This window comes from Pleurodeles waltl, chromosome 8 (assembly GCF_031143425.1).
Source record: "Pleurodeles waltl isolate 20211129_DDA chromosome 8, aPleWal1.hap1.20221129, whole genome shotgun sequence".
Taxonomy (NCBI): Eukaryota; Metazoa; Chordata; class Amphibia; order Caudata; family Salamandridae; genus Pleurodeles; species Pleurodeles waltl.
The window spans coordinates 232496612-232514643 of record NC_090447.1 but is presented as its reverse complement, the minus strand read 5'-3'; the positions used below and the strand labels follow the sequence as shown (position 1 = coordinate 232514643).

General features: G+C 37.9%; 1 protein-coding gene across 5 annotated transcripts in view; it reads left to right on the top strand.

Moving 5' to 3' along the window:
- The window catches only part of NCAM2 (neural cell adhesion molecule 2), a 1466086-nt gene that overhangs the window by 1339957 nt on the left and 108097 nt on the right, over window positions 1–18032 (top strand). For 2 of the 5 annotated variants that reach the window (XM_069204095.1, XM_069204097.1), the window contains one exon: window positions 5332–10427. The exons of the other annotated variants lie outside the window; for them this stretch is intronic. In XM_069204095.1, the coding sequence (XP_069060196.1) occupies window positions 5332–5447 (116 nt within the window). In that variant the 3' untranslated portion in view covers window positions 5448–10427. Of the gene's footprint in view, window positions 1–5331; window positions 10428–18032 lie in introns of those variants that run through there. 5 annotated transcript variants of the gene reach the window in all.

The window sequence follows — 18032 nt, the reverse complement described above, 5'->3', positions numbered from 1 at the left end:
AAGGTCCATACCATGAGACTAAGCAGACATTGATCCTGAAAACAGTTTTGTTACTCATTCATATACTGAATTTATTCAAGTGTTCTTGTTCAACAATCCAAAAAGAGTATCCCCAAAATAAAGGCTGAAACCTAAACATCATGAGGCAGCAGACCCTTGTTCATTTCATATAGATGGAACTGACAAATCCATAAGCATTTAAGCCTCAAAGCCAAAATACGACAGAAAGAAGAACAAACAAAACCTCAGCTATGTAAAATGGCATAGGGTGTCATAAAAGATTGAAACCCTATGTAACCTTCACCCATTGGCCACTTTCTCAATGGATATTAAATCACAGCGCTCTGCCTCTTTTTGTAACTCATTTGACCAAGTGTTATTGGTAATGAACCAATGTTGAGCTTGTGCTAACTAAATGTGTTTCAAAGCCCAGTAGAACATATGTATTACTCTAGATTCCGTGCCACTCAATTAAACACCTATGTGGGTTTGTCTGACATGTCCATCTCTATCTTAAACTACAACTGTCGATTCTGCAATGTGATATTAAGCATGCTATCCTCTAAAGCTGATTCCATTGATTACCATGCCTCGTTTGTTAGACAGGCTTAGACGTTCAGGTACCTGAATAATCCTTCCTATTACCACTGTTGAGCAGAACTTGGAGTACACCAGCAAGCCAAAGTTTCCCTAAAATATTTTTGTTTGCATTAAGATGTTTAATGCTGGTGCCACCAACTCATTGGTTTCCTTTAAAAACAGATTGAATTCTGAAAACCTAAACCAGTGTTTTCCTTAAGAAACAGATCAAGCTCTGTCTGCTCCCTCTACATCTATATGTAGTTTATCGCTTTCCCCTAAACATTGTTTTGTGGTTGGCCAAAGGGATTCCAACTTGTGACTCCTGGATTCCGCAACAGGTGCCTTCCCCTACCTTGGCTCCTATGACCTAACTTTTTCTTCAGTAGATGAAGGCGATAAAGAATGAACAGTGTGGAAAACATGAAGGAAAACTTGTGCAAGTCACTGTGACACTACTATATAATGCCCTCCCTCCCCAAGTGTCAATAATGTTTGATTTTTTAATAGAACTTAAACAATATACACTCTTGTCACTAGATCTTCCCTGAAACCCTACAAAGGAACATGTTCTGTAGCAGTTAAGGGGATTTAGCCATGTACCTGCCTATATATGGTATCCTCTCTATTACCCCGCCTTCAAAACGTAAGAGCAGATTTATGCACAAGAGATTATACAAATTCACAACTACTTCTCAAATGTTGGCATTAGATGGACCCAGAAGGGAGGGAGGGAGGTGTTAAACAAAGACGGATTTTCCTCAACAATTGCAAGTGAAATACTAAATAGGCACCGTGACTAGATTAATAGGGGATACTTTGTCTTTTCTGTATTTGAAGTTTAAAACATTATTACTGAAAAAACAAGAGTTGATGAATTGTTTTGACACACAACCCAACTCTGATCAGTGAATCAATTACGTGTTTATATCTGCCACTTCAAAGGGTTGCACGATTTTTGTCTGAACAGATGGTTTAACAGAAATGGCTCATTAAATGTCAACAGCTTTTTTTTCAAAGTGCAAATCATGGTAAATAGCTCAAATTATTTCACTGGTTTGGAACCTGTGAGTAACATTTTTTTACCACTTTTATTTTAGTGTCATAGCTTTACTACAATACCTTTGCCATTGCTTTAATCCCTGAGTGCTTCTTTAATAAACGGCAGTGTCTTTAAGGTACATAAATTATTGCTTGGTATTCACTCCACCAAACGAGCATAGCAAAGGAATACACAATTACTATATTAGATTGCACTGACAGGCATAAGAAGGATACGATCTTAGAAAAACATACATTTATGAAAACCTTTTTTTCCTTAATCAGTAGCAAAGGTTAATCAACAGCCCATCAACTAGACTTGGTTTTATGCAATGAACATCTTTGATACGGAACTCAGTTCAACCTGCACATAGCCATCAACAAAGATATAAAAAGAAACAAAATATATCTGCAGTCAAGAAAAACTGATAATTTATAATCGATTCAAAAACTAAAGAGTTGATTATTTTAACATCTCCCTGGCATTGTGCTAGCCTCTATATCCAAGTACTTCAAAATTGAAAAGGTGAGTCAAATATGTGTACACTAACATGCACAATAAGGTCACAAAGAGAAAAAAAAAATCATTCAGTATGATATTTCACCACTTGCAGAATTTACCTTATCCATAACACACAAATCACTCACAGCTACAGGCTACTTTTTCTGATATGCGAAATCTTTCAGCAATGCACAATTCAGGTAGCTCAGAGCAGCGTGGAAATCCACAAGTCAGGCCGTCCGTAGTGCTAGGAGTATGTACCCATGGCCGATGAGCAGTATGAAAATGTTATGAAATTAATTTTATTGAAAACACGGTCTCTAAAAATGTTGACCCAATTATTCACACCATACTTTAAATAATTGGTGCACCATGGTGATAACGGGATGGGAACACTAATGGGATTTGCACTCACAATGCCTGAGGTGTGCAGAATTGTAGGGCTTTTACGTGTAAAACTTACAAATACAATGAACTAATTAAATTAGTATTTGCCAGTTGATTTACGACTCACAATGCCCGTCCTGTGACTCATTTTATTTTGCACAGGAAAAAGGGTATCCTCGCATCCTAGTGAATTGCAAGTATATGTATAACTGGCTGACAGCAACTGGAATTGCAATCCATTGATTTGATATTGATAACAGAAAGTGGTTAAATCCCATTGCCGAAGTTGGAGCTATCCATAAGGGATATCTTCTACTTTGTGAATGTTAGCTGTGGGCATAAGAAACTGTTACATGGATTCTAAGGTGTCTATTTGAATTATGTCAGTTTTTGTTTTCAATGCAGCCCCAGGTCCCTCAAGAGACTAATCATCAGTAAAACTACACTGGAGTGGAAAAGAAGTAAATGGAGAACCTTTGGCAAGATGTACTAAAATTAGGAAAACTGATTTTCTAATTGCAATACTCTCTGAATCGCAATTAGGAAATCAGTACTCCTAATGTATGAAACTCTCTTGAGTTTTATTAGCGACTCCTAGTGGACCACTAATAGACCTACCTCATTCATATTAATGAGGTAGGTCGCAATTTGAGACTCATTAGGAATGGCATTCATCACTGAGATGATGGCCTACTGAGGTCAGCAGACCATCATGTCTGTGACTGTTTTTTTAATAAAGCAATCTATTTTCCATGCAGCTCATTTTCCTTAAAGAGAAATGGGGTTCATTTAAAAAGAAAAAAATTAAACGTTTAGGTTTCATTCTTTAAGAGCAGGCAGCGGTCTGTGGGACACTGACTGCTCTTAAAAAATATTATTGTTTACATAATCAAAGAGAAACGGGTCCCATGGTAACCTCTTCCCCTTTGCGAATGACTTACTACCAGATTTAAACCGGTGTTAAAGTATTACTGTTTTGTGAATGTAATTCTGTCGTGAAACAATAATACAAAACAGACCGATTTGGTATTTAGAAGGGCCGTCCTAAACCTAAACCCTTCAAAACACAGAATCGCAAAAGCAAAATGCGATTTGGTAACAAGTTGTTGAATCACATTTTTTGTTTTGTACATCATGAAAAGTTTTCTTTTAATCATGAACAACCCGATTTTGTGAATCGAGCCATTTGCGACCTGACAAATTCTTTGTATATCTGGCCCTTCACTCTTTTCATGCTTACTTTTACTATTCATGAATCAAGCAAACATTGGCCGGAGTTGTCACAAGAACTCTTATCATCCATCATGCCCATGTCTTGTGGACTATGGAATGCTCACATTTTCATGAGTAACGCTATGGGCCTCATTACAATGATGGCGGTGGCAGTCAGACCTCCAACAATGTGGCAGTCCAACAGCTACAATTATGACCGTGGTGGTTGCACCACGGTCGGACTGTCAGCACTGCCACTTTTCCTCCACTGGAGGGGCTGGTGATGCTGGCAGTCCTAATTCACCAGGGCAAAGCTGTGAACACCACTGACCTAGGGACTACAACCCCCCTTCTCTGCCAGCTTTTATATGGCGGAGAGGGGTGCAGGGGGCCCCATTGTGCCCCTTACACTGGCCATGCATTTGGCATGGGCAGTGCATGGGCCCCCATTGCCAGACCTGTCACGCTTTTTACTGTCTGCTTTGTAGACAGTGAAAAGCACAACAAGTGCTGGTGCACCCTAAGCACCGCAGCATTGCTGCCTGGTCAATTATGAGCCGACGTCTATGTTGTGGGCTGTTTCTGGCTGTGCCAGCAGGCGGAAACTTTGTTAATCATGTTGTGTTACATGATTGCCCGATCATAGTTAATCACAGAATATGCAGTACCTCATTGTACTTTAATTAGTAGATGAGATGTAGATCCCAACAAGTTATTACTATGGAATTCTGTCCTGGTAATTTATGTGTGCTTTCAATCCAACCCTACAATGGAAATGAATTATTTAGAATATTATATGGCCTAACTTAAACAAATGTTTCCTTACAGTTACCGACTACATTTGCATTTTATACATCCATACACCCCATGTTGAAATAAAAACAACATTTGCCAAGTATTATTTTGATATCATGAATGGATTTATGTATGCATTTAGCACAATACAAACGTCAAATTCATTCAAAAACTAGACTGCTGGCATTTGGAAATCATTTTCTTATTGACTTCTGCCAGGTATGTCACTAATGTATTCCAAAGAATTGTGATTTAATTATTATTCCATCAAATACATTGTTGTTCTTATAGGACAGGTTTAATAAACATAATGGACCTGCTTGTATACGCCAAAGGAAGGACTCAAAACAATTTAATTATTATGCTTGGATCAGTTCTAAATTTTGAGAAATTTCATTTTAAGAAATGGGACATGTCTTAGACAATTTCTTTTATTACTAACATAAAAGCTAGTATGGTTCTTTTGACAGCAATACTTTTTTGTCAATAGCTGTTGGTGAGATGTCAGTAACTCGTATATCAGAGATTCAACTTTCATTTTATTAAACTTCATTCAACAGAAATTAGACCTGCACACATTACTGAACAATAAGTAGAGTATGGAAGCCATGGACACACATCAGCATAAATGCTTCATTTTATATTAGTTTGCTGTTTGGAAATGAATGGTTTGAAATTATTTGAACACCATTGTGCCTTTTGTAATATATTTTTCTCTTTTTTTCCTTCCTCTCACTTTCTCCTTCCAAATGCCTTTTTCCATCTCTTTTGATTTTGCTGCTTACCGTTGTGCACGTCTATCTTCATCAATACAGATAATTGCTGTGAAGCCACAAAAGGGGAGAATGGAAGCCAGTCTTGGCTGCAGAGGGCTACAGGCTTTAAAGTTATTGTTTCCATAATTGTATCAAGTTTACTTTGGAAAAGTTAGTCGTGCATGCCCTGCAGCCTTCTCACACGTAGTTTGAACTTTTGGAGGGGATAAACATCAGCAGTGAAATTGCAGAAATTTTTTGTACCACCTGTAAAAAATACTATTATATTGCAGTCAAACAATATGAGTGGAGTCATTGTCTAATCTATGCACATAACATACTTTTGAGTGGCTCTTTGTCAGTATAAATTCTCACATAGGATATCGTTGGATTGAAACTGTTTAGAAAAATCTCCTTGCAGGAAGATCGAAAGTTTATATTTTATATTAGAACAAGTTTGCTCTTTGCAGTTTTCTGATTTTGCTGAAATGTCCCAGGACTTGTATCTTTACCTATATCCTGGCCTTACTACCCCTTTGGGTATGCACAGTTCCAAAGACATTATTTTGTGCCACATGAACTTTTGTGCTTGTGTTAACACTTCAATTTCAAAGTTTGGTTTACTTTACACAGAATGCTAGCACAGTTGTGAAAATCAAATACCCAAGAAATCTGCATATGGACTTACTGGTCTAGGCCATGTTTCTAGAAAACCAAGTGAAGCTAACTGTTTAGTCTAATCCCTTAGGGTCTGAAGAACAAGAATATTTGTGGTTGTAAAGCCTGCAGTTCATAAAATGATACATTTTGCACCTGCAGACATGACAGTCACAATGTACAAAAGCACACAGTGAGTCAGAGGTGTTTTTCTAAATCTCCTTGTCAAGTCTGTGGTCTCAATGTATTGATCTAATAGGGTTTCCCCAAAATGGATGGTAAGACATTCACAAATTGTAAGCTGTCCTCAAGGACAGCATGCATCTTCTGAACAGAGGCTGTCAGCAGTGAGGACAGCATATAGCTCTCCAGAGGACGGACCTAAATGCTACCTCTAAAGGCATTTACTGGACGCCATCTTTAAATGTTGAAATTAGCCCCTATCCCTTTAGGTGGTATAGGCTGCTTTAAAAGAGTAACATTGGGTTTCAGTTGACACAAATGCAAGTATGTTGGCCTTTTGTCTCTATCAAGCCCTCATCCCTGCATTTGCAGAAATGTACACAGAGGCAACAATGACTCCTGCATCTTAAATATTAAGAAAGCAGGACTGGACATTTTGTAATTTCCTAACAATGGGGATTTTAGCACTATGACTAAATGGTACCTCATTCACAGCTCAAACTGAAGATTTAGTGTAAAAGTAGTTGGCCAGAAAAAAACATTGACTGTTTTATGACCCCCTCTTAGTACAAGCATTCTGTTGTTCCTTGTATTTTGGCTTAAGCATAGCATGACACTGATCTACTAATAGTGTAAACAAAAAGTAACTTGCTATCTTTTTGAGCAATTTACAGTATTTACACAGTACCTCAATCATTTGTAACCAGGCATGCACATGCTAATGGATGTTTTAGCTGTTTTTGTGTGTACCTTTTACACGAGACATATAGCATATACAAACATCAAACGTTTAAAATGTAAAATACTGGAAAGTACAACAATACAAGATAATTTTGAAGAGAATTTGCCTGAAAAGCCGTAGTAGCACCCGCATTTGTTGAGATTATAGGAAGCTTCTTTTAATATGCATTATATTTCAAAGAAAGTGTGGAGTTTTTTATTAGGTGTCTTTGAAACATATTTGTGAAGATTGTTTGTTTAAAACAGAATTTGAGAATAGGGCTATTATTACATTAGAATCATTTAACAGAATTGTGAAATTCCTAAGTGTCATTTTAAAATATTATTTTCTAGGGTTTATGTCACATAACTATAATGTTATCGAATAAGTGTAGCAATCAGTATTTCCTAACTGCTAGAAATGTATGTTTCTAGAACTAGTAGGGAAATGAAACAGACACGGATCAAAAGAGTCCTAATTTCTCTTCAAATCCATATTTGTAATCTGAGACTCTTAAAAGTCCTTCAGCAATTTTGTACTGCAACCTCTGATCACACAATTCAATCTTATTAACAACGATTGGATTGTTCTCCAGTATCATACCACATTATTCTTGGTAACACTTGGTTACTCTCTACTGTATACATTTTAGATCATCATTGTCCCACTGAGAGTGTGGATCAGTAGATAACAATTCAACTTGTGCTTTTGTGTAGCATTTCCATGCTTATGTTATATGGGTCTCCGTGTCCTTAGACATTTATAGTGTCATTTACGCTATACTTTTCTCCTTATTGCTAACTCAGTGAATATAATCTGAGCATTAAATATGAACAGTGGTCAATCTGGCAATATCAAACCTGGTGGCCAGGTTTCCCATGTTTTTGCTTGTGATAGTTTTATAGCACAGCATTGTACGCTTGTTAACACAAACATCAACAGGTAGTCTATAATTGTGTACGTAAATGCACGATTCTTCTTTCAATAGACAGGTGGGTGGCTAATGAATGAGTAAGTGATTATTGTTAATGTGATGGCCACTTGTGATTAGGAAAGTGGGACAAATATATGGTTCATTGGGGAACCTAATTATGGTAATTCCGCCAGTCCGATCAACTGCATTTGTAATCATTTCTTGGGAAATGATGTTTTGCTAAAGACGTTATTGAATAAGTTGAACAAATAACTAGACAACCCAACCTATAAACATATTTTATATATATTCATACTCTATGGCAATGACTAACACCTTCATATTGGATTAGCTTTTGTAAACACTTCAAGAAGCTGTCTGTTCATTAGTGGGATTGATATTTCTAGATTAGTCAGATGCAGGGCACCCAGGATGATTTCTACGTAATTGCAATGTGTTTATGTTCAGATATGGATCTCAGCATTATCGATGTTAAATGATGGAGCTTCAGACAACTGGCTTTATATCCCCATTTCAGTAGTGTAAGTCATACAGTTTGATGACTGAAGATTGTTACTTCATTACACATAACAGGGTGCATTTATTTTTCTTAGTTGGTATGGATATTCTCTTTTTGTTATATCAGTTTTATGAATTTTCAACCAGAACCGTGAAGGATTTACTTCAGTCTCGGCCTATGTGTGTATATAATATTTACATTCACACACCTTGTTAGAAATATATATATATATTTCTAACAAGGTGTGTGGATTGTGAAGCAGAGGACATTTTTGGCTTCCACATTATTGTTCATTATTAAACACCATGCTGTTAGAGAAACAATTCAATCTATTTTCGAATGCACATACTCGCCTTCTTAAATAAAATTGCGTGCTGTCAGAGAACCCACAGAACTCCAAACAGTGCACAGTTGAGAAGCAATGTTCATCATGTTGTTCAATAATCGATTAGAACTCCTTAAAAGTAGCTGCGTAGGTTTCTCTTGCCCAGTTCATGACACAAGACATTTCTCATTTGCTCACATTGACCCTTTGACATAATAGATGGCTGTGCTTAGTATACAGTGCTTCATTTTTCCTGTTAGCTGAATGTTTTAGACACATTATCAGTGACAACTGACTGCCTCTATGAAGGAGGCACGCATTGCGACTCTAAAATGAACCAAGTAGATGTCTAATTAACTCAACATCATACACTATCAGTAGGGTTTTCTTGAAGTCTCAGATTTAAATTTATTCCAAGATGAATTCCTGTTTTGACATCAACTTTCATTAGTGCAGTGGTGCACGTTCTACACTTCTAGTTTTGAAAGGCAGACGTGCACCCCTTAGGTATTTTCATCAAACACCTACATGGCTCAGTTCAGAGAGACTCGAAAATGTTTGTTTGTATTTCCCTGATTGTCTTGAGGCCTAGTAGCCCAAATTAGTATGCCTCCGCACTGCATTTATATAAGCAGTGATTGCTTCAATGTATCCTTGTCTTAATTTATAGATCACTGCACTTTCCTACTTTCCAAGTTATTTTCAAAAGCGTGTTAATATAGCGCTCATATTCCTTGCTATGGGAGAATTCACCTTGCTCTTCTAATTCAGTCATTGTGTGCAGTGGCAAGGTATTGTTATATTTACGATATTTCCTTTCCAGTAAATGACATAAACTCAGTAACGCGAGTATCATTTGTGAAACTTTCACTCCCGTAGAGTAATTTTCGATGGTTAATTTGCTGAAAGAGATAGGTCACTGAGCTGCACATTAGGGAAAGGGATTTAGGGTGCATTAAATATCATATATATCCTGAGGCCAGAACCAATATGCATTCTCTAAGTGTCAGATAGCACACACACAATATTTAATTTTCCTATTAGTGTCATTAGAGCTTGCTCCTACATTCGGATAAGGGTGTACACTCTTCTTTAAAGACCTATGGGTATACAGCGCATTTCTGAATTGAAAATACACTCAGCATCCTACATTTAGACTCAATGTACAAGAACATTATATATCTATAGATAGGTAGATAGTCTCATGAGTCACCAATGAGAAGGAAGGAGGTTCTTTAAGAAACAGTAGTTTTACTAATGTTCAGAAAATCTGAAAATATATATATAAATGCCTCCTTTCCTTTTGTTAGTGATTAAGTTAGTTTCTGAAACAAAGCAATGTCTGTCCACACAGAACATATATATAAGAGAGGGATTATTATCCAAATTTGGAGCGTGACATCTGTGTATTACACTGTTATCAAGAATCACAGCACTCGGGAGAGCTATGGAATTAAAGGTGCGTTTCCACCTACCACTTTACTTCAAGGCAGAAATGAAAAAGTAGTGTCAGTTTAATTCAAACAACAAGAAATTATGTTCTACATTGTCTCATGTCTAGACAAGCAGGTGTAAGGGTTCTTGGTATTCAGTGAGAAAACACGGGAGTATAGGAGCAGCCAGGATATTGTTTAATATGTTTGGTCAAATACCCTTGCAGTAAAAATAAATCAAACCACTTTCTCGATTGAAATGAAATGCATTCATAATAGAGGAAAACACCAAAAACAAACATAAAATGTAACCAGCAAAAAATAAAAACGATTATTAAAACCGTTGCAGGAAAATTATGGAAAAAAAGGAGAATGTCATCAATGACATTTAGCAGTAGAAACGTAAAATTAAAAACAAGAGAAAATAAACCATAATGAAAAATCACAAATGAAAAAACTGAATAAAAAAGTATTTCCTTAAAAACGAATGCAATAGAGAACATCATGGAAATGTGTCTACTTGTCTTCCCTAGAGTTGAATAAGTGTAGGCACCCCCTCTTCCTGGTGTATTAAAACTTGTGGTGTTTTCCTCTAAGGAAGAATACTACCTTCCATGTTTGGCAATTTTAGAATTAAATAAATCCTCAGTATGGCCCATGAGCACTAGAAGATGTGTGTGTGTGTATGGGGGGGTAGGGTGCTGCAGCACCCTCAAAAACACAGTCAGAACTTTATTTATTTACTACATCTTTGCTAGTCTCCAGAACAGGTCTCCAGTGATTGTCCTTTAAGGCAAATAGTTGAGGTCGTGGCCACACCTGGGCAGAGCTCAGAAAGGGCCAAATTATAACTTTCAATTAATTCCAGTCCACTTGAATACACCAGCTGAGTGGAAGTCCAACACTGATAAAAATGTCACATTTGATTCTAACAGCCATTTGCGCATCACAATGTCCAGGAGAAATTGCCCCCTGCATAAAAACACATCCCACAGTAAACACTGCCCTCATTAGCCTAGTTCAGGCTTAAAATTTACAATTCTCATTCAACTCCTTTCCAGCAAGATGGTTCAAGATGGCAGGTGTTGGCAAACCACCAATATTTTTACCACAGGCGCAGCACAGATTTCGTTAACTATCCTTCCCCTCCTCAAATATTGAGCAAACAATGAGTGTCAGCTCTAGCTTTTGAGGGCACATGCATTTTTGACATTGGATTAAAAAAAAAAAAAAATTAGTAACTTTTCCCTCTAAATATTCTTACATGTTCAACTAATTTATGAATATTAAGTCATCTGAAATTTTCTGACTGGCTACCAACATCCCACAAAAAACACTCTGAGACAAACAGCAACATACGTAGTCTCCTCCGGGGAAAAGAGTTACTTCTGAAATTAAGGACTTCCAGTAACTTTAAAGGATTTTCTCAGAAAAGTACATAAGCATTTTTCATGAGAATCTGGCTAGTCATCCTGCAGATTTCTACAATCATAACATTGATGTTCACAATTAATAGGAGTTGTTTATATGAATTTACAAATCCATTCCAAGCAGAAGAGATAATCCCTGAAAATTTCAAATTTTCATCCTGTCCTTCAGTATCAAATTATCTAGTCCTGTCAGAGCAGGCGTGCAATGGCAGGGACTCCATTTAAAGTAAAGAGCATGGCATTTAGCACAGAGCACACAGAGCATAGTAAGTTTAGCAGGCTTTAGAATGCAAATAAGCTTGGAAATTCTCACAATGTAATAACACTCAAGAGAGCAGGTTAACATTCCCCATAGTCATGATCATGTGTGAGGGAAGCAAAAAAGAACTTTCATCCACATGAAATGATAAGAGAAAACTTAGAAAGTCCATTTTATGGAACATATTGTGGAAACCTAAAAGAAGTGCAGAGGCCAGACCTCCATTGCTATGTTTGGTATAGGTCTATAGCCATACCATCAATTTGTAAGTAAAAAAAAACACACAAAAAATCTCAAAACAGCTTTGAAAAATCGGGAAAAAGGTAAAGACACCAAAATGTTAAAAATCAGAGAAATTGAACCAGATAGATGATTTTTACATTTTTCCTATGGAAAAGCATCTAGAAAATACAGAGCTAAAATGTAAAATATCAGTTTGCATTGGATGAGGCATTGGAGGTAATGGAGTAGGTAGTGGGTAAGCCAAGCAGGACACATATGTCAAGGATTTCACTAAAGGAGCTATTCTATGTTGTTGACCTCCTAGTCTTTCAGAAGAGCAAGCCCATAGGTTTAAACTGGCAAGTGCCCATCAAAGGAGGATTGATCATATTCAACCTCCCACTGAATCCATTGGTTTTGGTGGCATAAGTTGTGAGTGAGGCAAACCAGATTTACTTAGCCATCAAGGTAATGTCTCCTCTGGGATAGATTTGCCAATTTGCCCAGTCCATGGCTTTGCCTTTAGTCATAGACACTTTTTCCATTCTTGAAATACACCAGCAGTTCGGTTCTGGAAGCACTTCTGAAGCCCTATTCCTTTACTGTGAGATCCTGTTCAACCAGTTTCCAGCACAACAAAAAGCTCCAAGCAGGGCAAATCTGGTATTCTTGTTTGCCTAGGGTGTGCCTTCGAAGGAGAAGACTCAGCATCTTTTCTTGGTACTTCATACATGGAAAAAAAGGCCAATCATGTATTTATGATGTGCTTGAAATGTTCTTCCTGATAACTCCTTCAGCCCTTGGCTCATTGAGGCAGGTTTCTAGACACCAGGTCCCTCTCCCCTGTCAGTGTCTGGACCTCAGTTGTCTCTGGGTCTTCTTCGCATCTGTTTTATGTTTTTTGTTTAGCACATAACATGATACCAGGCACTTGACCTTTGGAGAGCTGTTATATTCCAAAAGCAAAAGGTACGAGAAGGAGTCTTGAGTCCTTCAATCTTTTAGCTCCAGCAGTCAGTCAGGAGTCTCTATTCCTTAAGATGTTTTTCCCAGATCCAGGTGTATTCTTAGCATATTGGGAAGAGGTGGCCCTGATCAGTGATTGGAGAAGTCCCTACACCTAATCGTGACGAGTTTCTCAAAATCTTTCCACAGTATCCCCACACCTATTTTGGCATCGTTGTCAGTTTATTGCAAATCTTAGCATGATCCCGAGAAGGGTGCAACCACCTTCGTGAATTATGCTTTGATTTTACATGTTTGTGGAAAGGCAATTTAGGATAAAATTATAATTGATTATGTGTACGATGTTTGTTACAAATTTAAGAATAAATAAATAAAATTCCCAATAATATTAAACGTCTTCTTCCCATGAAATTGTAGTTGCTTTTTAGTGCAAAGAGGTGTGAAACCATAATGCTAATTATGCCAGTAAAAATTATAGGTGCAACGATTTTGGAAGCGGTTATAGCAACATTTCAGGGAGAAATGTTCATTCATCATGGTAGGACATGTGTTACATCATTCCAGAATGTTACACATATATAAAACATCAAATGACGCATAACTAAAGTAATTGCTTTGGATGCCAACAGCGCAAACATCATAACTTCCAACTTAATAGATGGATTCATTTTTAAGCACATAGTTCTATAACTCTTAATATTGCTTCTTCAAGCCAGCATACCCATGAAATTTTAGTTGCTTTTTAGTGCAAAGAGGTGTGAAACCATAATGCTGGTTATGCTGTAAAAATTATAGGTGCAACGATTTTGGAAGCGTTTATAGCAACACTTCGGGGAGAAATGTTCGTTCATCATGGTAGGACATGTGTTACATCACTCCAGAATGTTACACATATATAAAACATCAAGGGCCGTATTTATACTCCGTTTGCGCCGAATTTGCGTCGTTTTTTTCGACGCAAATTCGACGCTAAACTAACGCCAACTAACGCCATATTTATACTATGGCGTTAGAGGCGTATAGCGCCAAAGTTCCCGGAATGTGCGTCATTTTTTAGCGTGAACCCCTTCCTTGCGTTAATGATATGCAAGGGAGGCGTTCCCGTCTAAAAAATGACTCCCAGGCCTTTACGTGGTATTTATACTCCCGGGCAAAAGAGACGCCCGGGAGTGGGCGTGGCTAAAAACGGCGCATTTGCGCCGCTTTTTAACGCCTGGGTCAGGCATGGCGTTAAGGGACAAGTGGGCTCAAAATGAGCCCAGAGTGCCCTCCCCTGCCCCCAGGGACCCCCCCTGCCACCCTTGCCCACCCCAGGAGGACACCCAAGGACGGAGGGACCCATCCCATGGACATTAAGGTAAGTTCAGGTAAGTTTTTTTTTTTTTTTTTTGTGGCATAGGGGGGCCTGATTTGTGCCCCCCTACATGCCACTATGCCCAATGACCATGCCCAGGGGACAGAAGTCCCCTGGGCATGGCCATTGGGCAAGGGGGCATGACTCCTATCTTTACAATGATAGGAGTCATGTTGATGGGGGATGGGCGTCGAAAATAAATGGCGCAAGTCGGGTTACGATGATTTTTTCGACGTAACCTGACTTGCCCCATTTTAAGACGCCCATGCGCCATTTTCCCCCTACGCCGGCGCTGCCTGGTGTACGTGGTTTTTCTCGCGCACACCAGGCAGCGCCGGTCTGCTTGCGCCGGCTAACGCCATTCAATAAATACGGCGCCCGCATGGCGCTTCAGAATGGCGTTAGCCGGCGCAAAACTTTTTGACGCTAAACTGCGTTAGCGCAGTTTAGCGTCAAAAAGTATAAATATGGGCCCAAATGACGCATAACTAAAGTAATTGCTTTGGATGCCAACAGCGCAAACATCATAACTTCCAACTTAATAGATGGATAAATTTGTAAGCACATAGTTCTATAACTCTTAATATTGCTTCTCCAAGCCAGCATACCTGTTTCTAATATTTACCAATTAATTACACTACAATCGACCTTGTATATTTGAAAATAGATGTCTTTCAGTGCGCCCATAAAGATTTTAAACGTTTGTTATGTGCACTGTGTAAATTATGCAGTAGGGATTTCAGAGAACGCTGTATTGAGGCAGGTTATGCATCCACTGTGCAAATACATAGGCCATTTAATTGAGAGCCATTACCAACAGGAAAAAAAGTTTTTTCGTTTACAGTGTGATGTACCATGAACGCACATTCAGTAAAACAAGCATTGCTAAACCATTACGAGCAATGAAAACAGCCTAATGCCTGAATTTCGAAGACGTATTCTGAGCCATCTAACATGAAAATATTCGGCAGAATATGTTTTTTTTATGATCTGAAAAAACATACATTGACTTTTGTTTAAATATTTGCTCCACTGCAATACAAATAGCGTAACAAACCACATATATGTAATTTGAATTGCAATATTATGTCTTTGAAAAATATAGTGAGAGATGTTTTCATCTCACTCATGTCATGAAAATATTATGCTTTCTTCATATATCCAATAAAAGCTATAATTAAATGTAACTGATCCTCATAAATAAATAGCACCACTTCTTCTTTCATTGTATTTTATGAATGTATATGTACCGTCAATAGATGAAAACACTCTCATGGTTGGAAATACTGATAGCTAATGGGTTTTAATTAGTGTTGAAGTTGAAGTAGAAGTGTTGTTTTACTTAGGATGAATAGATAATTTTATTGGACCAATCATGTATGTAAGATGGTTATTTTGAAATACCCATTTCATGTACAGAGCTATATGTTCTCCTATAGGTAGGCAAACGTTTATTTTTATTTTGCTGTGCTGTTAAGGAAAACCTTCCGGATGGGACTGAGAGGTTACAACACACCATGGCCTCTGGACAGGCACTCATTGAGGAGTGTCTCTGGGCACATCTGCTTCATGGGAGGAACTGATACCCACTTTGGAGCACCCATTCATATGTAAATGGTATAGAACAAAGCAGAGTTTTTGTGGCCCTGATGCATCACTTTTAGAGCATGTTTGTTTTTATACTATGAAGTATATTTTTGGTATATAAATAGTCATCTGGACCGTTCAAGTTATGTGGCATTGGGCGATAAGAACTTTGCATAGTTTGGCAGGCTGGCTGAGTATGGGATTGCTCTGATCATCTAATTATATTAGTTGTCTGTTCAGTCGGGGAAACACTGCTTAGGAACCCCTTGTGAACAACAACCCTTTTTATTACTGCTTTATTGAATTGGTGAGCACAACTGCTGAGAGGCTTATTTGCCCCAGAAGCACCAGAGGGCTGTGAGGCATCCTTGAATTGAGTAGGACCAATTGTTAATCGCTTATTCACTTCTTCTCTCATGATTGTATTTTGTTTGCTTTGAAAAATGCATAGGCATTGCATTAGTTAAAATCTCATTAGCACTGCATTTTCTTCTTGTCTTTTTGTATGTGATCCCCTCTGAAAATGTGTTTTCTTCCATTAGGGGTGGTTAAACTTTGCAGTTGTTTAAGAGATCTTAAAGGATGTTTGTAATTGCATTTACATTACACTTACTACCCGTGACGGGGCTTTGAAATACTTAGCGGTGAGTAATGGAACCTAAGGTTAGAGGCTAAACTAGTAGTTTTTGTTGGTTATAGCAATAATCATGTGGTGCTCTCAAGAAAAAAGTGTATGCATTTACTCTAGTTATTATATATATATATATATATATATATATATATATATATATATATATATATTATAGACTCACCCCTTTGTTATAGGCCTTCTCCTTTGTCTTTTGTCTAAACACTGAAGTGGGTTACTAATGGCCAGTGTAGTCCACTACAGTAGGCTATATTAAATTCTAATTTCTCAATTCTACTTTTTTCAGAGTTGCATTGTACCATCTACTACTACATATTACACATGATTTTCCTATTAGAGTGGTCCACTGAAGTGTACATGTCATTACTTGCTGCACAATGTCTGCAGATACATTCCTCCTCTATACATAAATAGTTTGGAGGTTTTTTCAATCATATCATGAACTTGTGCAACCAACCTGTATCACAAACATATTGACTCATAGATGAGAAACAGTGAAATATCAGGATATTTTTCACCAATGGGTTCTGAGTTACATCAAATAGCGAGAGGATGTCACTTAGAACCCTTAGGCAAAAACAACACCTTAATTCACTTTTTATCCATTTATAATTTTATGTCACATATGGTCCACATTATTATCTGCCCCTGCTTTCATTTGCTTTGCAGTGACAGAGACGTGTAGGGGAGCTATTTATCCCTGTTCCAAAGGTTAAAACACACTTACCTGCCATTCTTGACCAACCCACACCACAATCCATGCCTTCCTTCCTCCTCCTGCAGCTGTGCTTTCTGCTTTCATTCAAAGCAGACAGGCAGCACTGTGCTGCAGGTTCTCAGGGAGGCCTGTCAGCCTGGCTTGGAAGGGTTTAATGACATCACAACAGTGGGCAACTCTTTTTGTTTTTAACTGTTACTGTGTTATGAGATTCAGAAATGGAAATAAACTATATAGGGTCTCCATGAGAGCCTTACATAGTAATAGCATTAATACCTGCTTAATAGTTTGGCTTTCCAATGCAATATGATGGTGAACTATCAGTTATGAATCCAGGTCTGTGTATGAGTATACCTTACAGCTTTAGTAGCATAAACAGAGCTAATTATCACAGAATATAAGAAATCTTCATTGTAGTTAACCTGTTTTTAATTATGTCCCTGAGAGCACCATATATTTTGTCATTGCTTGATCAATCAGCCCCAAGTGTGTATTATACTGTATACAGTGTTTCAAAGTCTCCTTCCAACAATGCACAGTTTGCATCAACCCCTAAGTCCATCAATGACCTCCATAATTTGCCCTTGTCTGCTGAATCAAAGGCAGCTTTCAAGTCTATAAAAACCAAATACAGTGAGGACCTCCTGATTACTGTGAATTTACATAAAATCAGGTAAAGTCCGATGATCTAATCTATGGTTCCCACCCGAGACCGAAAGCCAGCTTGCACTTCTGTTATCACACCCTGGGCATCGGCCAACCCCTGGAGGCGATTTGAGCAAAACTTTCCCTAGAACCTTCCTGGCTCCGTCCAGAAGGGAGAT